The sequence below is a fragment of the Rhodnius prolixus genome, unplaced genomic scaffold, assembly GCF_049639745.1.
Source record: "Rhodnius prolixus isolate KJV_2025 unplaced genomic scaffold, Rpr scaffold_12, whole genome shotgun sequence".
NCBI lineage: Eukaryota > Metazoa > Arthropoda > Insecta > Hemiptera > Reduviidae > Rhodnius > Rhodnius prolixus.
Window position 1 is genome coordinate 10,217,018 of NW_027411635.1, and position 23,436 is coordinate 10,240,453.

At 34.5% G+C, this 23,436-nt stretch overlaps 1 protein-coding gene across 4 annotated transcripts in view; it reads right to left on the reverse strand.

The window, feature by feature from the left end:
• The window catches only part of LOC141461912 (chondroitin sulfate proteoglycan 4-like), a 38,106-nt gene that overhangs the window by 4,495 nt on the left and 10,175 nt on the right, over nucleotides 1–23,436 (reverse strand). For 2 of the 4 annotated variants that reach the window (XR_012463067.1, XM_074143366.1), the window contains exons 9-33: nucleotides 23,185–23,382; nucleotides 22,886–23,113; nucleotides 20,358–20,540; nucleotides 19,057–19,215; nucleotides 16,520–16,830; nucleotides 15,819–15,975; nucleotides 14,577–14,849; nucleotides 14,269–14,502; nucleotides 13,030–13,271; nucleotides 12,886–12,962; nucleotides 12,376–12,596; nucleotides 9,056–9,183; nucleotides 8,852–8,975; nucleotides 8,532–8,774; nucleotides 6,777–6,969; nucleotides 6,002–6,157; nucleotides 5,072–5,266; nucleotides 4,786–4,994; nucleotides 3,875–4,078; nucleotides 2,833–3,057; nucleotides 2,579–2,753; nucleotides 1,716–2,133; nucleotides 1,233–1,404; nucleotides 958–1,146; nucleotides 687–865 (exon numbers count right to left, since the gene is read on the reverse strand). Coding sequence is in view for 2 of the 4 variants with exons in the window: in XM_074143366.1 (XP_073999467.1) it covers nucleotides 687–865; nucleotides 958–1,146; nucleotides 1,233–1,404; nucleotides 1,716–2,133; nucleotides 2,579–2,753; nucleotides 2,833–3,057; nucleotides 3,875–4,078; nucleotides 4,786–4,994; nucleotides 5,072–5,266; nucleotides 6,002–6,157; nucleotides 6,777–6,969; nucleotides 8,532–8,774; nucleotides 8,852–8,975; nucleotides 9,056–9,183; nucleotides 12,376–12,596; nucleotides 12,886–12,962; nucleotides 13,030–13,271; nucleotides 14,269–14,502; nucleotides 14,577–14,849; nucleotides 15,819–15,975; nucleotides 16,520–16,830; nucleotides 19,057–19,215; nucleotides 20,358–20,540; nucleotides 22,886–23,113; nucleotides 23,185–23,382 (5,093 nt within the window). In the remaining 2 variants the exon portion in view is untranslated. The remainder of the gene's footprint in view (nucleotides 1–686; nucleotides 866–957; nucleotides 1,147–1,232; nucleotides 1,405–1,715; nucleotides 2,134–2,578; nucleotides 2,754–2,832; nucleotides 3,058–3,874; nucleotides 4,079–4,785; nucleotides 4,995–5,071; nucleotides 5,267–6,001; nucleotides 6,158–6,776; nucleotides 6,970–8,531; nucleotides 8,775–8,851; nucleotides 8,976–9,055; nucleotides 9,184–12,375; nucleotides 12,597–12,885; nucleotides 12,963–13,029; nucleotides 13,272–14,268; nucleotides 14,503–14,576; nucleotides 14,850–15,818; nucleotides 15,976–16,519; nucleotides 16,831–19,056; nucleotides 19,216–20,357; nucleotides 20,541–22,885; nucleotides 23,114–23,184; nucleotides 23,383–23,436) is intronic. The other 2 variants (XR_012463068.1, XM_074143367.1) reach the window with 2 other exon arrangements.

The following is a 23,436-nucleotide window of genomic DNA, read 5'->3' on the forward strand; positions in this document are numbered from 1 at the left end:
TGTTCAATTTAACAAGATCAATACTAAATGGGTCAGATAATTAGTAATTTAAAAAGAGAGAGGGAGAGAAAGGAATAAACTTTATTGAGAAAAAAAAGGCACATTTTTAATAAGAAACTGTTAGTTTGTGGTAAAAAATAGAATTTTTACTTTTATTAAAACTTCACCAAATTTTTACGAGGGGGAGCATCAATTTGACAAGAGTGCTTTAAAATTAATTTATGTGAGAAAGATAATCGAATTCTACTGGGAGAAATAAGTCAAAAAAATTAATTTTAATTGGGAAAATGTAGCATTTTATTCGAGTGAGAAAGTTAATTTGATAAGGAAACACTGCGAGAATTGTTTGACTTAGTATCGCATTATGAGGGGTAATGTTTTAATTGGTTGAAGAATTAATGAATGAGGACAAGAAAAATTCTACTTATATTTTATAAAAAAATTTTGAAAGGGCAGAGAAGTATAAATTGGTAGAGATATAGTTAAACTTTTATTGAGAAATACATGTATTAAAATTGATTGTGAATGCGCTTATTATTATTATTATTTTTTTGAAATTGATTACTTTAATCTGTTTTTCTTAAAGACACATTCTTGCTTTTTGACTAAAGAAAAATTTTAACGCCGTTGAAATAATAGTATAATTTGAGTAACAATATTTCTCAATCAAAATTAACCCAACAAACCTGACAAAAGCTACGATGATAAAAGAAAGCGCTACAACCCCAGTAACCATAGAAACGCCAAGTAAATAATCTTCGCTCATGTTTGGTGACGCGATCTGCACGTCATGGCTGGACGACTTACTACCAGTAGTACGAGGTTTCGGTGGCTTGAAAGTGGTCGACGGGCTTTCTCCAAGAATCTGGCCAAAAAATGAGTGGTCTCCGTTATGCGGCAATAGAGTTTCTCAAAAATTTACCTTTTTATACACCTTTAGAAAAGTTTCAAGCTCACCTTAAACGTTAAACCGCCAACAGCGGGTTGTAATGGCGGGGCAGTTAGCACAAAACTCAGGGATTCCTCTAGGGTTTCATGGCTTCTGCGGCTAATATAGTAGATTAAGCCGCTACTTACCTCTTCGTGAGTAAATCTCATCACATCTTTTTCACGAGTCTTTGAGTCTCCACCAAAAGTTCTGATGATCTAACAATTTAAAGAAGTAAGAGACAAACCTAAGTTTAGAGCCAACCCAGGCTAAAAGTTAGGCTAACCACATTACCACAGCTTACCTTACGAATTTTGCCATAACTAGGTTTCTTTAACAGTCTGTACAAAGGATTCGCTTGAGATATCCTGGCCAGTTCGGTAGCGTCCAAGACTTTCAGGTCGATCTTCGCCTTTGTCCCAGAGATTGGATTAAAATGACCAATTGTAACCAAAGGAATAACACTGACGTTTAACCTTAAAAATATCAACAACCTTGCTAGAGAATAAGGCTAAAAAAGTAAAAACAAAAGTGAATATTTTGAGAACATAGGAATCATCATGTCGGGAAAGCTTTGTCTCGGTTCTTTTCAAGTAGTTAGGTCTTGACCAGAAAAGGACTCAAGTGAAATCTTGAGCGACATCTTGCTTCAAATTTTGAACCAAAACTGTGGGGCTAATGGACTTACTGGCACTGTTATACTTAGGAAGGCTTGAATATGCCAAACGGTGCCCCCTGAGCAATGAAACACTATTTTAACAAAATAGAATTCAAGCACAAGACTTACCAAACTGGTTTCAAAATTGGTTGACCCAAACGATGATATGGCGTCAACTGAAAGGTATCACTGGCCGCTTTCATATCTTCTTGTACATAAATCAAACGTCCTTTCAAAAGATCTTCGTGTCTCAGAGATACAATCTCTTGATTAGCGATTTTTAATCGTCCATGGCGTGGTCTTATCGTCATATTGTAGTAAATATCGTTAACTAAAGCGTTTGTTTGCACTGCTAAACTAGTCGGTGAGACGATAACCTCTTTGGCACCTTGCAGGAGTTCTACAGGCATGACGCTGGTAACGTTGATTTTAATATCGTTAACGATAACTTTAACGACAGTGTAGACAGCGTTAAATTTTCCGTCAGACACACGGATATAGAAGGACGTTGATTCCATGGGGCCACTGTGTTTGAATCTAACCCGCCCTGAAAAGAAACAAACAAACAAATTTTAAAATTATGCGATGTAAAAAGGATGACTTTGATTGTGTTAAGATTAAATTTAATGAAAAAAATTAGAGGATATAATGAGGAGTGTACCATTTTTTAAACTGAATCTAAATATAAAATAACCTGAGCAGGGTAAAGCTCCACTTAAAGATGAAGCAGTCTCTCAGATTTGAACATGAAAGTAATCATATTCCAGCTGAACTTACTTAAAGCTTCTTCTAGAATCTCAGAAAGGGCGGTGCACTGTACTATCGAAACTCATTTGCAAGAGTTCGGTCCTAAGAGACTTTCGAAGGTCACCACATATAGAGAATTTTTTTCTTAGTTGCTGTGGAAAGTTTGCTCGAAGTACAGCTTGTGATAATGACAGAGACATCTCGAGACACTCTATTACTAGGCTCTTATTTAAATAACAATTTACCTGAATTCACATCATGCTGGCTGAAACTCTCCGTAGACATATTGTCGAGCAAGATCATACCCACGCTGGGCCCGCTAACAATCTCGTAGACTAGGTCTTTAGGCTCAGTGTCTGGGTCCTGAGTCAACAGCTGCTTGTCCGTGACGACCACTGACTGGTCGCGAACCACCGTCAACTAAGAATCAACTTTGTCAAAATTGTTGGACGGTACAGGGTGTAGACCTTGTTACAATTACACATTCACAAACACCTACCTCGGGCGCATGCGTGATCAAGGAGAAGGGACTATCGTTGATTGGTATAATTATGATGTTATAGGAAATATTAAAAAGTAATATCTCCGAGTTCAAGTAAAGTGATATCACGAAATAATCACCAGTGGTGTCCGAGTCGTCGTGGCGATAACTGATCAATCCTAAGTTCAGCTCAGTCTCCGTGATCAATGTAATATTGCATTCGCTTTCTTCATTCTTTCCAATCTGAAAAAACACACATATACAAATAAAAATAAAAACTCAGATTATCTAGAGTCAGATATACATAGGATAACGTAAATAACACCATTTCAAAAATAAAATTAAAGTTCACAACAAAAATGTGAGAAGCGTACAAAAAAGCATAAGACCCAAATGCTCTTTGGGGACCACTTGCAGCCTTTTATTGTACCTCATTTGATGAGTGATAAAGGTGCAAGAAAAATTGCCACGTATGGACGATGATAAACTTCCAGTAAAAATTGCTAAGAGAAATGGATCTCTCACACAAATAGATAAGGTATTACATCATTAAAATCGGGCACTTCAAAATTGGATAGGCAGTCGCTGATAAGTGTATTCAAAGACATTCGTTTCCAAAAAAAAAAGAAGGTGGAAACAAGATTCAAAAACTCCAGAGCCGATATTCTAATTTAATTACAATGGTTTTGAATTTAAAAAGGCACGTTTTATGAGTAATAGCTACGAAAAAAGTCAATTAATTGAAGCTAAATCAGTATGTTAGGCACACGAATTTATAATATGGTATTGCGTTTTTTTCCTAATTTCTTCACTCCTACGATTTTTTCTGGTCTTATATAAGTGAAGGCTAACGTAATAATACATGAAACAATTAAAATAAAAGCCAAAGGAGGAAATGACCAAAAAATCAAAATTCGATTAAACACAAAACAAAATATCTATAAATCAAAATACTGTTAAGCTAATATCAAAATCCAATTAACTAATAAACAAAATCTTAAGAAATACAATAAGAGCCCCAAACCAAAGTAAAAATTAAATCCCAAATCAAGATACTTACCTTGCACAAATTTGCACAGCTTGGACTGTCTGTCAAAATGCCTTCCAGTTTGACGAAAGGCAAGCCGACCTCGGCCGTCAAGAACTCCAAGGTGGAAGTGGTGTTGAAGACGATTGGAACGGTTCCACCTTCCTGCACGTGAAGCTCGTTCGAGATACTATCAAGTCCACCGCCAGACATCACAGAGACCTCGATCTTAAAAATCTGCAACAGGGTGGTAGATAAATTAGGTATTCCCCCAAAATATTTGAGTCAGAGTCTTAAAGACGTATACAGCATCTCGAAAACAAAGTGTCTTCATCAGCCAAATTTCCGAAGCAGTTTTATTGTAATAACAATATCTTCGTGAGAAGCCTGAAATATTGTTCTGTTAGATCCCTCCGAGATATACGCTATCATGATTATTCTCAATGGAGATACAATCAATTAAATGACTATTTGTATGTTATTGTTGCACGAAGCTATTTTAATATATTTTCTGGTATCTGAAAGACTACTTAAATTTTACTCCAACGTCTACTCCTGACGTATTTCATTTTGGAAATTTTCCAGTTTGCTGAAATAAGACGATTCTTGAGTTGCAGCTAGAAATATTCTTAGGGATTCTTCTAGGAATACTTTTGAGATGTTAATACTTCAACGCTGTTCCTGACACATTTAAGGTTATAAATATCTATCCCTGCTTTACGGTTATAATCACTCATAGAGGTTCTAAGATGAACTACTTTTTTGAGATAAGACTTTGTCTATACCATAAATTATGACAATTTTCCAAATACTTTCAACGTTACTAACTTAGGACTGTTTGGCTAAGATCTCCTATGTTTAAGTAGTAAAAAATAACTTGAGTACCTCCATCAAAGTCTCTTACGAAGTATCTCATAAGTACAGAAATGTCTTTTTTCACTCACATTATTCGTTAAAGGTTTAGCAAATGGTGAAGTGACATTAAATTTAAATTCATCCAATAATACTGGCTCAATAAACGGAAGATTATGTTTGTAACTCAATTTTAGATGATCAATATCGGATTGAGTAAATTTGAGTACAATTTTGGTAACATTATCATCTTCCAAGAGGAGATTACCAGCATGTGGCCCATCGATAACGCTATAGTAGACTGAAACAAGAAGAAATGAGTAGAAATATCAATGCTCTCCCTCAAATGGAGGTTTTTAATTGGAGATTAAGACTTACCAGTTCGAGAATCGGACACTTGTGTCCGCAAAATTTCCGGCGTTATTTGACGATTTAACAACGGAAATACATGAATTCCCATATTTTTGAGTAATTTTATTAGAGGCCGTTTAAATTCGCAATAATATTTTATTGGCCCATCGCGATTATCGCCATCATCAAGTAAAAACTCCATTTCGAAATTTTTTTTACTACCTGTAAATAAAAAATCTGATGTGAACCCTCACACGACTTCCTCTTACTGCTATTCTTCAAGTTTTAACTCAAAAATTTTCAAACTCCCAAAATTCAAAGCTATTTAATTCTTATCATTTAAAATGGAACCTACCCGTAATCACTATACAAATTTAAATAAAATCGTAGGAGCCTTAAGGGATATATTTCTATTCTATAAAATGGCACTTCTGGTAGGCCGATTTTTCCCAAATTTGGAAAACCAGAATGACATTTGATTCTTATTATTATTTTTCTAAAGGTGACAAGCCAGTACAACAAGAGAAAAGCCTAACCACTCTTTAACTGACAAGTGCCTTTAAAAGGATTCAAGGAAAAATGTTTAAAATAAAAGTTACAGATCAACGTCTGTTAAATTAGCACACAATAAAGAATATCATAAAAGTTTTTTTCTAGTATCTTAAAAAAATTCTCAGTAAAGTGATACGGTTGACACTTTGACTAAAATCTTATTGTGGCATCCTCTAAACAAGATAAAGATCAAATTTTAACTATCTGCGATTTTTCGCTATTGAATTACTATGGATACCTAATTTTTCAGACTCATGGAACTTCAAAACTGATATTTTCGGTGAAAACTCAAAGTCGAAAATCTGCACGAATACAATACCTTCCTCTTACTACATTAGAAAAAGAGATAGTAAACAATTATTTTTTGTCGAAAATATTTGATTGTTGGATAATAAATTTAGTCACCATCATGGACGGTAAAAATCAATCCATCATCAATCTGTTTTTGAGTGAAACGTCCAATAGAATTAGTTATATTCTCAATTAAACTTATATAACCTCCCTCTGCTGATATTATAACATATGTTATGTTCTCGTTAGGTGTATCTTCATCAACGGCGCCTGAAATATAAATTTTGAACATATTTAAAAATAAATCCAAAATATATTTAATCAAGTATTTAAACACTTTAAAAACAAAAAAACTCTTATACTTTAATGAATTGGGTATTTTCAGAAGCAGGTTAAGTTGTTCTTAACAGAGGCAGACTGTACATACTACAAACTTGAGGCTCTTTAGAAGAATGCTCGTAAGTCCCTTAATATTAAACACTAGGTAGACCCCTTAATATTAAGTACTAAAATATGAGATCTGTACATAGCGCTGGCTAGAGGCACTTTACTTTAAGATGTTAGCAATATCTGAAATGATAGGAAGAAGAACCGAACATTGTCTGATTTGGAGCCCTTTAATAAAGGGAAACACAAGGTTGCAGTCTTCCCCCAAACCTCCCAAAAACAATTTTCCTGGGAAAATGTAACCAATTAAAAATTAAAGACCTACATTTGTGTAGTTGTAGTTAGTGCAGCAATTTAAAGAAGGTTCGCGGGGGTTGTTACCAAGAAAATTGCGAAAAACTGTTGAATCAAATAAACTCAGTCAAGTTGGAATTTGCGGTTGATCGATTTCGCTGGGAGCAAAATAAAATGTATAAAAAAAAATCAGCAATTCCGCACTTACCAAGATGTTTATTAGTCAACTGAGCAATACCACCTTGCCAAAGTTCTACTATGGTCTTGTTGACCAGCACCGGCGGTTGGTCGTTGACTGGCTCGACGATTATGTTGATTTCAACTGGCTCCGACTGTTTGCTATTGGTTCTACCAATGATTTTCATGGAATCTTCAGTTGTCTCACTACCATCATGAGCGTACTACAAAATAGGTCGAAAAATATAAAGTGATTTTTACGAACAAAATTCAGTTATCACTATTACTTTACTACTAAAAGTATAACACGTTTAATGCAACCAAACAAAATTTAATTTGATTGCAAATATAAATTACGTGCAAACATAAACGTGTATCTAGAAGTACGGTTGCAGGTTTGATAATTTCACAATCGCTCTTCATTTAGGCCGAAATCTTACTTAAACTTAAACTTACTTAAACTTAAATCTCTGGGCTTCTTACATGGGAATCCTGGTCTAAGGAAGTCTTTCAACAACGACGTCATGAAAATATTCCGGAGCCCTATTTTGGGGTCATTAATGGCTGCGGCCATTAAACTACTTACTAAATTACTACCTACTACTTCAATTGTAGTTTATCCTTAGAGTAGGTCAGGTGGATAATTAAGGCCCGGGCTGGTGTATCGTACCTAGGTAGTTTTCTGCCATACCATCCTGGTAACACTGAAGAAGTTTGTGAGTTATTTAGTAAACTAATACATGATCGAATGCATCATATCTTGGTTGTTTGTTCTAGACTGTGTGAGGTCAGATTAAAATTTTTTTTAAGAATATTTCAACATCAATATTAGAAATTTTAAATGGTTTCGATTGGCCTCTGTTAGCACAATATTGCAAAGCAATAAGTATACATGTTTCTAGTATAAGTTAAATTACATAGAAGAAATAAATGTTAGGTTTATAGGATAATTCGCTTTACTTTCTGAATTAATTATTTTCTAATGCTCTTGTGAAAACTTTTATCAACTCAATTCAGATTGTCTTCAAGTCTTTGTTTTCTTAGTATTAAATTACTAATTGTAAAAATAATTTGTATCAACCACTCCGCCGACGGTCTTTGACCATGGCAGTGTCTTTATAATTTTGTGTACAAAGAAGTATTTTTATTTATATTCTTATTTTTAATACTTAAAGACTATATAATAATAACATACTGAGACTATATGTGCTAATATTGCGTTAATTTTTATAAAAATCTACTTTTTACAGCCTAACTTCAGAAAGGACCCGACAAATTATCCAACAAATTATTACGCAATAAAAAAAATGTGATTTTTTTTTTAAATCACATAGCATTATAAACAAAACAAAAATCCTTAAGACCTTAACTAAATAGGCAATAAAAAAAATCGTAACACTGCAACTCCGTAAATATTTAATTTGACTTTGAAATCGTTTACTTAGAATGAAAATGTTTAATGTAAATTAGTAAAGCATTAAGTATAAATTAATTTGGTAGAGACCGAGCTAAATTCTGTACATAAAAATATTTTATTTGGTGGGATTTCTTAATATTGTATGGAGATGTTTAATTGGACCTTCAGAAACGTTTAATAAAGTAGAGGAAACTACAATTTAATTCGATCGCTAATAGTTTGATATTAACACCTTTTTAAAACCTTGGCACCTTTTTAAAATCCTCTTTTAAAACGAGTTTATACTTCAGTAAAAAAAAGAAGAAGATATACAAGCCTTATCTTTTAAGTTAATGTAAACATCAGTTCACTTTAATTCAATGTACTTACATATATAATATTATCCATTAATTGTTGCATGCTCCATTTACTTATAGATCTAGAAGTCTGTTGGAGAAAAACTATGGTGCCAAATTTTGGTGGCATTTCTACCATAAATTCTACAAATTTTTGCTGATAGTAGATGGCTTTAGAGGTGAGTAGTTTTGGCGTGATTGGTACCATGCCACCTTCTTTGACGTGCAACTCTCCACCAGTTAGGTAGACTTTGGACGGAATTATTGCTAAATGGATCTACCAAAACATTTTTGTTGAATTTTTGCAAAGAATGATTTAGAGTTTCAATAATTTTGAGATAAAAGGCAACTTACAATCAGTGACTTCAACCATGTGACACCATTTGTGACGTCTACAATTATATGGTCTTCCGTTTGGTTGGCGGCCGCTTGCACGTAGTACAGTGAGCCAGAATTTATAGTACCTTGATCCCAAGTTCTGCGCCATCATATCAAACAAACAATATATTTGAATTCGCCCAATTTAAATACTTGCATGTGTGCAAGAATAAAACTTACCTGGCACCACCTCGGTCATCATCACCACCAGTAACGTCATCAGTGCCTTCCACTCCCACGTAGCCCCACCATGGGCCAGCAACTACGACGTAAGTCACCTCAGAAGGTGGCACTCCGGAATGACTTACCTGGAAACAAGAAATCTTGGAACTAGAAGTGTGTAGCACACCTCATCGGGATTTTAGCTCTATTGCGGGAAAGTTTGTGGTAAATTAAATTTATGTATTAATTTATTTGGCACAGCAACTGCTAAGATCATTAGCGCCAGTTTCATTACATCTTCTATTCTAAGGGAACTGTTTTTAAGAAATTGGAGATTTAAAGTTTATCAGAAAATTTTGGTAAATTTCTACCAGGAATTTATTTAGTTATTTATATTTAGAAATAATAACTTTTTATTAAAATAAAAAGTAATAAGAGTATGTAGGACGACCTCTGTATTTGTCATTAAAGAGATATTTACTTAGACTACCTACCTCACTTCCTTCAATCAGAGTTCATTCAATAACATTTCTACAGATTATTAGCTAAGTGTTATGAAACCTTCAAATGCAAGTTAAGTACATTTTTTATTCTAACAAAAACTAATCTAAATTCGAGCGATTTACGAACTTACGGAATATTATTTGAGCTATATGGTCAGAAAGTCCAACATTAAACTGGATTCAACAACAATTTGCGGAATTAAAAATAGAAAATCAGGGGTTAACAATATTAAAAGTTGTCTTTGAGAAAAGAAAAAAATATTACGTACTTTCATTACGTGGAAGGCAATTTTTTTGGCGAGCAAAAAAGTATCCGTGTCAGTTGTCAGTTAAAGGATAATTCAAATCTAAATTCATCTGACATTTTTAAATAATTATTATTACCGAAATAATTTGTTCTCCCTCTATCCTACCGTTATAGGCGCCTATAATAAAATAATACTGCCACAAAAATGGAAACATCATTTTTTATTATCATATTTCAGTCAAAATTCCCTAATACCGTAAAAAAATCCTCTCACCACCCTTCAATTCTTACTTATAAATAATGAAAATTATAAAATCGATACTATTGCTGTCCATTTTTTATGAAAATGATAAATATTTAAGAATTATATAAATATGTTTAAGAAAGGCATTAAAGAAACAAACAACCTTGCAGCTATAGGGGCATTTCGTTTATTAACACAATTAGTAAAGTATACTCCGGTTTAATTTTGCAAAGTTTAACAGAATGGTCAAACGGTAATAATATCCTACAAGAATTTCACGCTGGGTTTAGGTCTAACTACTCCACTCTAGACAACATCTTCAACTTATCTAGTCTAATCAAACTGTAGCTACGTACAAAAAAAAAAAGTGTTTGCCTTTTTTTTTAGATTTCGCCTCGGCCTTAGATTCAATCGACAGGTACAGTTAAATTTATAAACCGTTATCTTTAGGGTTATCGACAAAAATAATAACTAGTATAAAACACTTACTTCAAGATACCACGGCCTCTATACCATGTAGGGACGGACTCTCTCCTGAATCCTATACAGGAATGGATGTAAAACAAGGTTGCTTGTTGTGCCCATTTCTTTTCTGTCAATTAATAAACTACATCATATATGATTTGGGAGGTGAGGTCTTGGTTGGCGATTATAAGTTGAAATTGTTAGCCTACGCCGTCGACGTCGTTTTGTTGGCTTCACATTCCTTGGTTTTGCAATTTGATTGATTGATTGATATGATTGATCACTTAGATCATATTGTCATTTATGGGATCTTAGACAAAATTTAAAGAAGTCGATAGTGGTAGTCTTTTACAATGGTGGTAGACCGGCAAAAAATGTAAGATGGTTTTTTACAGGAGAAAGTCCTGAAGTAGAGAATGAATACAAATATCTATGAATCACACTTACTCCCACCCTGTACATGGTTAAACATTTAAAAAAACAAACTTACTAGAGCGAAAGAAGTCTAAATGCTGACTGGTTTCAACTGATGGAGAATAACTCTTACCCTGTGAAAGTACGGATTTTTAAGTGTCAGTAGATCTGTACTCTGTTATGGGGCGTAGGTCTGGGGCTAGCAACATTTCGATGAGGTAGAAAAATTGCTGTATTTATTTGGCATAAAGTATCCAAATATACTTCCTCCGCCTTTATTCGCACCGAAACGAGGCTTCCCTTCTCTTTTAAGTATAGAAGCTTTAGATTTCCTGAATGGTAAAAATTGGCTAGCCTTGGCGAACTTCATTAATTTAACCTCTGCCCTCAGATTAAAATTGATGAGCTAAGGTTCCTCCTAAGGTCTGGTATGCATTTCCCCATATCCTCTCTTCATTTTCTTACATGATATTAATAATAACAGTGATGGCAATTGTAATAATAATATAAGGGCCTTCACCAATCTCTAAAATGCGTACTAAACTCGGGCATGTATGTACATATGTCAACAATTGCTTTTATTTTTCTATCGTTTTAATTTGTATAAATTCAATTGTACTGAATAGAAATAATTTAAATGAGTATACTTTTTATTTATTGATTTTATTGTACTTTCATTATATTTTATTTTTTTAAGTATTAATTAGAATCTTTGCTCAGACTTTACCCTGACGGTCATGGACCATATTTTTTGTCTTTATATTATGTCTATAGTGTCTATGTTATGTCGTATAGCTCATTTTGTGCAGCTATAAGTTTCAATTAATTTTATAAATTTTAAAAAAGATATCAAGAAAAAAGATAATGTTTCATGTTTTATGAGAATAATGTATAGTTCGAATATGTTAGTATATAATACTTTTCTTCTTCGTCTACTTACTGTTTTATTGTCCTATTTAATTATCCTCTAATGATCATCTTTTTAATTATTCTATTCAAAATTAAATTCACTACTTATTGGTCTCGAGGGGAGAAAGAAAAAAAGACTTAATTTAGGGCGTGATTCATTTTAGAACTGGCACTGATAAAATTTCAAGCAATGAAAACTAGCCACCGCTGCTTCGCTAATTGGAAAAATGTGGAAAGGCCATCCAATGTGAATGCAATAATTGGTGGTTTCTGAAAAACATTCCTAAGACGAAGAGGATTCATGTTTGCTAAATTGGCAGTAAATGACGAAAACTGGGTCTGTCAAACTTTTTCTGTACGATTATACAAAAAGATGAAAACAAAAGGAGGCTTAATACTCTAAGGAAAAGGCAGATCTGCTAAGTAGAACAAGCAGTAGCTGTGATCTCGAGAACGAATTAGATTCGGAGTACTAGCTGCCGAACAGGACACGTATTTCTCGCGAGTTGACCGTACGTGAAATTCAAAATTGGAAATTAAATATCTGAGAACCTACCTGCAAGTACTCTCTTGAGATCACCACACTTGTGTACTCTTCCACATAGATTGTCACATTGTTCAACACAATTAACGGTTCCCAGTATATCTGTGGAAATACTCGGATAACCAACGAGCCAACAATAGTCATATTCTCAATGTTCACCTTCAAATTAATACGATCCTGTGCTATACCAGAAGATATGTGCTTGTAGATCACATGACCAGCCTCAACATCACCTAGAACATAATAAGGACAAGGAAACCTCAGCAGGTACACTTTTGTTTAGGATAGAAGGGGTTATTTTTGCCGATAAGGTTATCCTCTTTAGAAAGTTTTCGAGTTAAATCTGTTGCAAAACACCACCCACTACACAGTTCCAATGAGTAAAAGCTCCCCTGCAAAAAATGCTGGGACACCCAGAGTAATGCCATCATTTTGAACTGCTTTATCCAGTTAAGCCTACTTCTATTTAAGTGGAAGCTGTAGTTTTTAAAACAAAACCATCCAAAAGAGATTTTTGCTCACCTTGAGTGAAAACAGTGCTGTTGTCTGCTCGGGATATGATCAGCACTCCGTGATTTGGACCTGATGTCACTATGTACCTTACAAAAATAAAATAAATAAATAACCAAAATTAAAGACAAAACCCAATTTAAAAATAAAAAATACCTTATTAAATTGTTATCCACATCTAGATTTGTATCTGAGTAAAGATTCGAAGTAGTCAGCGTTGAATTACCACCTTGAGATACAACCAGATGTGAGTTATTGGTTAACTCAATATATGGTGGGGATGGCCTAATATCAAGTATTGTCTCAGTTTCGCGTAGACCATCAGTTACTGATAAGATCACTTCTATGGAGTTCTCTTCGTTACATTTAATCAGGATACCTGAGTTTTCTAAATCCCTCTGGAAAAATAAGATTAAGAGATCGGAATTAAACCTTGTTTGTTACTAGACATTCCTAAGTTTAAAACCACCGACTCTCCGAGTAGGCCACAATTCGAGAGATTTTCTCAGGAGGGGCAAGCACTTTTACATGAGTTATTTTTCTCCATTGAGTTACACCTATCAAAATTTCATTTTTCGCTTCAACCATTCTAAGCACTAAGACTTTGAGTACTAAAAATTTTCAATCTTTTAAAGCTAGTGCATTGACTCCTCGTCCATCTAGGCTTGATTATCCTTAAACTCTACACGAAAAGAAAAGTAAAGTAGTTGCCTATTTTTTCAGGTGGGCTTTACGTCCAACTACCAATTAAGAGTCGTGGACGGAGGTGACTAGCAAATTTTGTTACTGTATATTTCTTTTATTAACCATTAAAAAAAAATCCAAGGCCTAAGACCGAGAATCGAACCCAGTACCACATTACATATTAGCTTTGCAGGTCTCGCCTCTAACCGCTCGGCTACCTTGGCGCCTTAAACTCTATAGGAGTAATCTATCATTTCTATAACTCTATAGGCTTGATGAAGCATTCCTAATACCCTCTGGGCTTAATCTAGTATTCCAAAAATCTCTTTGATCTTTTTAAGTTCCTGGGTTAATTCGAGGACCCATAAAACTTTTTTTATGGCTAGAGATAAGAGGATTCCTATAACCCGCCAGGCAAGATTTATGACATCTAAAATTCTCTATATTAGGTTTAGGATTATTGAGTAATCCTAAAACTCTCTACACAAGATATAGGATTCCTAAACCTCTTTGTAACAGGTCTAGCGCAAGACCGATGATTTCCAAAACTCTTTAAATCAAATCTAGAGCTAAAAGGAGTTCCCCTAAGACTAGATCTAGAAATTAAGATCCCTAAAACTCTAAAATTCATTTGAGATTTCTAAAACTGTTGCAGGATACCTAAAATTTTTCAAGGTTCAGCTCTAGAACTCTCTACTAAAAACGACTTACCTGCAAAAATTGCTTCAGTTTCTCATGGGTCTTCGCTGAATATATGATATCTCCTTTTTTAATATTGTAAATTAAATCGTTGGAATTAAAGTCACTGTCGTTATCGATAAATTTTATATGCTTGGTAGTTAACAATCGTTGGCCATTCGTTACAATTCGAAATACTGTTGACACAGTTCGTATTGGCTGGTTATCATTGACTAGCGTAATTTCAATATGAAATGTGCCGATTATCTGGAAAATAAAGAGGTCATGGTTAAAGAATTATAGGACCGAGAAAAGCTTATCGACCCATCAAATAGGCTTACCATAAAATTGTCATCTGGTTGTGATAAAGCCATGAATTTGAAGTCATCCCTCGTGGTTTCAGTATCATCATGTTGATAGATAAGGTGGCCGTTGGTGACATGAGAAGGTGTGAAATTTGTGACGTTCGATTGTGACTGTCCTGTTAGCGAGTCGTTAAGTGTCAGGACGCCATGTTTCGGCCAAGAGACCAGTTGGTAGAAAATGGATTTAATGTTGGCCACGCTTATCGATAATTCGGAAGGTAGTATGGCCGCCTGACCTCCTTCCATCACCTGTCACAAGACACAGAAATGTTAATTACAACCTTACATGAATCTCCACCTGAATAATGTCTCACTCAACTCGTCTTGGACCTCTTTAATAAAAAATTACAGTTTAAAAAGTTAAGTATAAGGGTGTGGGTAAATGTGTACCTTTTGTCTTTTAATCAACCCTTATACTTAACTTTTTAAACCGTAAGTTTTGTTAAGGAGATTTTTAAGTAGTCTTGGGACAGGTCTAATTTCAACAGGTATTCAATTATCCAATTAAAAAGTCATATTTGGCAAAGGGCATACATCTCCTTGTTCTGGCTTTTTTTTTTTTTTAAAATAACATTTACTTTAAGGAAGTTTATGCAAAAGCGATAAATACTGTTAGACCAAGGACTCCTAGAGGGTTCAAAGATGTCCTCGACCCTAAACGAACCACCTCTTGCTTAGTGTACTCCTTTATTTTCGAAAATAAAGAAAACGTTCGCTGTTTGATCGGTAGGAAATCAACTAAATCTACTCGATGTTAGATTTTGGGAGTGATTACTCCAATATCTGAAGGGTTGAATTTGGCGTATTCCGATTCTACAAAGTCATTGAGTTTTTTTATTTTCGACAGAAGTGAGACGCTTAGTGACGCAGATCTAAGGCTGATTATCAGATTTGTGATGAAATTTAAAAATCTCCGATGATCTTTTAAAATGCCAAGAATGAGATGAAAAATTTACTGCTTCCACAGGCATAATGCTTACATGCTATTTCTTCTTGGTTTGAAACTATAGAAATTAAATACAACTGTAAGTAGTTATTAATAGCCATTAGAATAATAAAGGGCTCTAAAACAAAGTCACATTTATCTATTAATTTACAATGTGCACACATGGAAGTACAATGAGAAACTCAGTCGAATATGAATATATTGTTTACAACTGTGAGGGTGGTGTGCAGATACGCACGTATCAACATAGTTTTAATGCAGTCTTTTGGTACCTTAAGAGGTCTGGTGACTGTTTGCACCTGCTTGGCGAGTTCTGGAGCTGGTGTGTATTGAACTAAAATTTGTAGTTGCAGTTTGTTAGAGCTCATCACTGCAGAAGCTTCTAATTTGATGGTGTCCTCTAGGGCAATATATGCACGTCTTAGCATTCTGAAAAAAATAAATCGAGTCAGGAATCCGAATTAGACCTTGTAAAATTTCTAAACTTATCTAATCTTAAAACATGGCCCACCTGCCATGTTTCATGTTTCCGTCTGTAAAGGTAGTCTTTCGTATTTGGCTGTATGTGCCTATGACTCACTCGGCCGGTCTGAAATTTTTCCAGTATCGTTTATTAGTAATTTTGTCATCTGATACTGTTAGTGGGTTCTATTGGTCTTACCCAGTGAAACTGCCCATTTATCGTCCAATATTTTTGTCAATTAAGACGGAAATCTATCTATCTAACTAACTTGAATGTTTGTTTCTGCTATTCATATTTTTGTGCCCTATTATGCAGTCAGTCCATCCCTTTGCTAGTATAACTTTTTTCTGTCCATGTTCATCTGTCAGTTTGTTCCCATTAGCCTGTCTACCAGACCACCACTCTTTCCCAAATAGGTAAATCTCAACTATCAATTATCAGTATCTTTCTTTACTACCTATCTTAATCAACCAGTCGGTCTGTCAGCTATGAAAATTGAGACAAACTAACCTATACTTAATGATGTTCAAATTAACATCTGCCTGAGTAAAATTATCGCCCACCAGGAACCTCTTGGTCACCTCATTGTTGATAGACAAAAACAGATTGCCATAAATTGGTAATTCGACAACATTGAAGACAATGAAATTTGAATCTGAGACGACTGGTTCTGTGATCACTGTGAAATTCAGAATGGCTTTCGTACTGTTTGTTAGCTTTATAGGGTTCAAAGGTTTCTTCAAAATCAGATGTAACTCAGATAATCTGACTCGGATTTCTTGGTAATTCTGAGCTTCTGTAGTACCACTGGAGATCTTCAACTGAAACCAGAAAAAAAAGTAATTTTAGAAGTTTGAACTAAATTTAAAAACTAAGTTTACTTAGGTTCACTACGCAGCTATAAAGGAGGCGGTAGATGAATCAAAGGTCGGATAAAATGTCAAACAAAATTACAACCAAACTCTCGCCAACAATATTTCAAGACCAGGATGAAATAAAAAGAATGCTCCTTCACCTACAATTTCAACTACCTCTTACAAGCCACAGGTTATTCACAATCTGATGAGAAATTAATAAGGGATGCAGTTCCTTAGTAGCCTTTAATGTTCGCAGGTAGCGACGCCCAATATTTGGGCACCATAAAGCAACCAATCGTCCAGTTCGCTCTAGCTGATAGATTACGGCCAGATTCTGTAAAAGTTCTATTTCGCCTCATTCTCTCTTGAAATATGTATGAGCAGACGCTATGTCAAGTCGGCACTGGAAAAAGCGACGTTTCTACTTCCCTTACTTATCGTACAACAACTTTTCAAAATGGCTTCTGCCACTTGTGCATTCTTAAGGTCCTCTGTACATAAGGTCAGCAAACTAACACATTCTGCTCCATTGTTTGAAGCAAATTGCTGCGGCTGTTGTTCTTATTTGTCCCCTGCCTTATTCTAGGTACATTAAAACTATCCTGTAGGACAGTTGTATAACGGTTGATCGTCAAAAACTGCACGAAAAAGAGTAACGTTGAAAAACACCTAACTGTGACAATTTTTTTTCTCATTTACTGTAAAAGATAAAATTCCCAAATTTTCTTTAAAATATAGGACAAATCATCTTTTAAAAGAGAATGTTTTTTTTTTTTAACTACCTAGATCAAATAGAATTTATGGAAAAAGTTGCCAAAAATGAGAAAAACGGCATTTTCAGAAAATGTTCTTGTTATCTTTTTTCTAAATTCTGGCCTAAACGCTCCAACCAATTTTGAAGAATGAAATGTCATTTGGTTCAAAATTGTGTGTAGATTTGCATTTTAGAAGTCTCGACACTGTGCCTCTTTAGGAGAGAAGTTCGCCTCACGCGAGTAAGGCCCCTTAGTATTAGTATTAAAACAATTAATACTAATAAATATAAATCTTGACCTGATTTTTTGATAAAATTTAGCACGTTGGGGTGGTTAAAACTTCCCTATGTAACATTAAAGGGCCATCATGCTCTGGCACCTACTAAGAGGAAATCGTCCAAATTATCGACGTATGAACTGATTTTAATGAATAAATTGTTTTTCATTTTAAAATTTTAGATACGGCTTTTTGGGATCTCGATGGTTTATACTGGAGGGGAGATTGTCCCACATAAATAGAGCCCCCTTTTAAAGTATATTAATAATATCTCTGTAAATATTCGCCCGGGTTTGATCAAATTAAGTAAGAAGATTTTAAAATGCGTGACATTTAAGTGCCATCCTGCTCTTACACCTACTAAGGGGAAGTACTGCATTCTGCCCATTCGCAGTTTAAATTCTCTTTGCCCTTTTAGGGAGAAGAACTGTAATTGAAAATAATTTTTCTTTCCCCTCTTTAGAGGAAGTGCTAACTCCCTTAGTAGTCTGAGAGACTTTTATGGGTTTATTTATTTAAATAAAAATGAAAATTTCAGTACTTGAGATCAACAGATTCGAATTTAGAATTTTTGACACAGATTTTATTTTGATTACCATCATCTAAATTTAGTACTGCAAGTATACCAACAGTCTAACATTAACCCTCCCCCACAATTCCCTTAAAATAAATATCAAAATAGAAGTGAAAGACCAACGTGAAAGGGTAAGTTAGTATAAGAAGGCAAATTGTCGGGTTCGCATTCGAATAAATCCAAAAAACAGAGAACTGGTTCAGAAAAGTGGCCCTTCCGGCTGCCAATTCTAACTAAAAGATTACTGTCAGGTCCAATCTTTTGATCGCACAAAAAAAAAAAAATAAAATCAACTATTTCTGATTTTCCGCAGTTATACTAATCACTTCTCTTACTAAGTATTTTTTTTTCAGGCGGGGTTTAACGTCCAACTACCAATTAGGTATCGTGGACACTTCTCTTACTAATCACCCGCCATTATATTGAACACCCCTTCCACACATATAAAACAATGCCTAAAAACCACTTTTTTGTACTCAGATAACTTAAAACGTGTATTTCCACTAAAAAATTAAAATCGAAAAACATTACTACACTTTCTCTTATGAAAGAAAAAAAAAATGTTATTAGAAAAATTAGCTTACTTTAAACCTATCCTCAGAGGGTTTACCAGTGGTATGCCGGTATCTCATGGTTTCTTGGGCTAAGTCGAGATTTGTAAAGGACAGAGTTGGGCTCCATATAGGCTGTCCACTGAAGGAAGCCAAGCGTTCGATTATACCATACTCAGGTTGCTCCACAATCTAAGAAAAAAAATCATACTAATGTTCAAACGCAGATTACAAAAAAAAAAAAATCCGGAAGTACAATAATTAGAGCTAATTTCAGAAGCACACATCCTACTATCGAAACTTTGATTGTTTTGCTAAATATTGTCTAGTTTATATTTTCTAAAAAGAGATAATAATGTAATTTTTTGTTTATTTTAAAGCCGCATTCGATAATAAGCCGCCGGCTAGGTGCGAGGGGAACCTTTTGGCTCTGCTCTTGATGTGTGAAATCTGTTTCGGGGCGCCAGACAGCCGAAGCTATCCGGGATCCAGATAATCACATTTATTCGACAAAAAATGAAAATTAATAATAATAATAAAATAAAATAAAAAAATAATGGAAAAAGAGAATGTAATAAACTTTTAGAGTAGTAAACTTATACTAATAATTACAACTTAAATTTGAAGGAAAAACTTTATGAAAAATAATTTCTTAACCCTCACAAAAAATGTTTGTGAAGCAGGTAAATTTCGGTACTCACACGCTCTTGACCTGGATATTAGGGCAACAGTAGGCAATACAAATGTTAGGTTATGTAGCTGCACTGGCCAGGCAAATAGTCAGTATACGAATAATGTTTTATTGTTGACGGTAATCATTTTCTGAAGTACAGCACTCCAACGGTCAGTCAGAGACCTCTCTAGAGTTTTAATAAAATAGAGCTAATTAGTAAAGCCTATACCAACTAACGGACATCTCTTTTACAAGGGTTTCAAAATTATCTTTATTTCTGAAATTATTTAACTTTGCAACCTACAAAATTCATCCGTACTTAAAAAGTCTTTTCTAATGCTGAGTTGGATGTCCGAGAGTATGCCCGAGGTTTTTCCCGTTCGAAGAGACCTTCCGAAGGGATGTGTCTGAGTCCACTATTTTTGAATGACCTCAGGTACATAAACGGGGTTCGTACTGCTGGTCGCCCACTGCGAATTGATGCTCCATCACATCATTGATGCACTGTATTAACATAACGGCCGCCATCACTGGAGACATTAGCTACCTTTCCTTAAACAATCAATCTGAAATGCGCTTCTATATATTGCGGCGGCTAGAAACGCTTTTTCGGTTGCTAAGAGCAATTTTTGAGGAGAAAGTTGAATTGTGCTGCACTTACCTTAAACCCAATTTCCGCTACCGGCTCATCGGAATTTGTAGTCACAGTTAGATTGTTAAGCGTAATTAGTGTATAAGAGTAGTGAGGTACCATGATGCCAGTATTATTGATGACACGTAATACTAGCGGTATGACGGCCACTCGCAAGACAGCCGGTTCGCTCGAAGCTATACCATCAGTTACCTGTTCACACACACGTTCCAGTATAAAAAAAACCATACAAATTATAGCCAAAAAAAAATTATCAGCCGCTGAGTGTGAAATTTTTTTAAAATAATAATGAATATCAGCTCAGTTCCTATTCGACTCTTTTACTTCGACTATTTCTGATTTTATTAAAAACAAATTCAGTATGAAGGACCGGATTAGGTACGATTTTATTACTTTTCATAACTAGTATTGTAACCGTGCAGTTTTTTGTTCTAAATTTTGCGTTTTGAGGGTGAAAAAGAAATTTCATGAAAATAGTGAGATACGCACCCGTAGAAGCCAAAAATAGCAGAAAGTTCCCATTTGATTTTTGGGTTAATTGCAAACTGGTAAACCCAAAAATTAGGTTTTGGTCAAAACCAGTCGAGCGGAAGAGATACTTTAGCGATTAACTAGAACATGATTTAACTATTTTCTAATATCACAATTCATATACGTTGATTAATCACTTTTTTTAAAAACATTTTACACTGTACTACACTGCAACGGCGGCTTAGTGTGGAATTAATATTTCCATGACTTTACTACCTATTAGACAAATTCGAGTGATACATCAAATTATCAAAAAAATGAAAATTCAATAATGCGGTCTCAAAATACAATTATGTTTACATAAGTTTAAAAAGCATAATTGCAATGCCGGATTTATTTTAAACTTGAAATAAAGCTATGAAATTTAACAACCAAATGAGATTGATTATAACCGAAATTTAAAACTATAGCGGTAATGGGAAGTTGGCGTGTGAGTCCATGCAACGCGCATGCTCCAACGTGATGGCTACACAAAAGAGATACATATATCTAGCTGAATTATTCTCATTTAATGTATTAAATTAAGTATTTAATCTGAGTCGAAATCAGATTCCTTTTGGGAGCGTACGATCGGGTCCTAACGACTGCGCCATGTCATACATGAGAAATTCATACAATGAGCACAACTGAACTTTAACTAACTTCTTGTATTATTATTATTATTATCATTTTATTGAGAAATCATATAACATATATACATAGCCAAAGTAGATTTAAAAAATAAATAAAGCAATGGCAAAGCCGTCTGCTTGAGAGCACTGCTTACACATAAATTAAAAAATACGAAATATTCAATTAACTAACTTTATATGAAGATTAATATATTAATAAAATGTAGAGTGGGGAGGATCATTAATACTAAGACGTTTTAAGACTTATATTAAGACAAAAATTTTGCCCAATTGTAGAAACCATCTATCTCTATATTTGAGTTTAAATTCCACTGCTATATTATGGGAGATATGTCCAGTTGAAGTTTTCTCATCTTAGTTCTTTCTCAAACTCCAAATTTTGTATCCTATATTGAGCTATCTACATTCTCAAAATGTATGAAATTTCGCTCAATTGTAGACACCATTTATCTCTACATTTGATTATAACATCAATAATTCCAGTACTATAGTATAGGAGATATGTCAAGTTGAAGTTTACTCATGTTAGTCCTTTCACAAACTCCATAATTGCATCCTTAGCATTGGCTTTCTACAGTCTCGATTTTTTGTAATTTCGCCTAATTGTAGACACCATCTATCTCTTATATTTTAGTATAATATCAATAATCCAGTTATAGTGTCACTATATACTAAAAAGATACGTTGAATGTCAAAAGATGTAGACCAAAATCCAGCTAACTGATTGTCTCTTAATTATCTCGTTTTCCCTGCCGCTCATTCACACAGTTCGCATTTTTCATTAATAATTTTAATAAATTATTTAATGAAAATTAATAAATTTATGCCGTTAATTAATAAATTAATGTTAATATACTTTTATTTCTATCTAAGTTTTTTTAGATTTATTTTCATTTATTCCTTTTAATGCAATGGGGATACCTAGCAGCAACGCGTACCTTCACCTACTTCACTAACTCAAGTACCTTTCACCCAATAAGCTGATGTTACCAACAATTAAATTTGTTCCCAAAATCAAGAAGTGCTTTTTTTTTTTTTTTTTTTTAATTATCTGTTTTTCTTGCAAAACACCAATATGGCGCCTTTCTCTCTGAACTTGATGCATTTACTACTGTTACTTCTGTTAAAATCTTTTCAACCCCCCAAAAATGATTTTTTTTTTGTTTCAGTTTACGTATTTGGATCAAGAGGAGCAGGGATGTCGCGGTACTGCCAAGTTTCATGTTTCGTTCAATAGTGGCGAAACTACACCATAATGAAAGTAATCAAAACTTTAGTACAAATTTAGAATTTAGAACCTATACTTCCAGTGACTTAATATCAGCAATGAGAATGCAATACTTCCTCTTACGAGAAGTAAAAGAAAGTACTTACTTGAAAAGTGAGTTTATAATTAGGCGATATTGGGCCATTGTTATAGTAGACTATCAATCTTTTGTCCACATCGTCCTGGCTGAACGAGCTAACTATTTTCTTGGCCGGGCCGAACTTCTCCAACTGGCCGTGAACCTCCTGACCTAGCACTTTGTACATCAGGGAAGACCGCGGACTGTCTGGATCCGTGGCGTTCAAAACGGACGTCGGGATGATTTTACGGCCACCCTGGCAAATGGGAGAAAAAGAATTAGTACATCAAGAATACTATTCATAGAACATAATTCGTTGTGACCAACCTGTGGTACACGCAAAGTCCTGGTAGTAGGTATAGTGAAGATTGGTGGATCATTGATGGGTGTGATGTTCACATGTAAGACTACTCGATGCTGACCTTGTAGATATGTTGGAAGTACATAACCCATAGCTGGCGATAACTCCATCTCTAGATAGATCTTATCCTCCACGGATTCTGACCCATCATGCACGTATCGCACCTGTACCAAAACTTCCATTTTCAACCTCTACTCTATGACGGAAAGGTATTGACT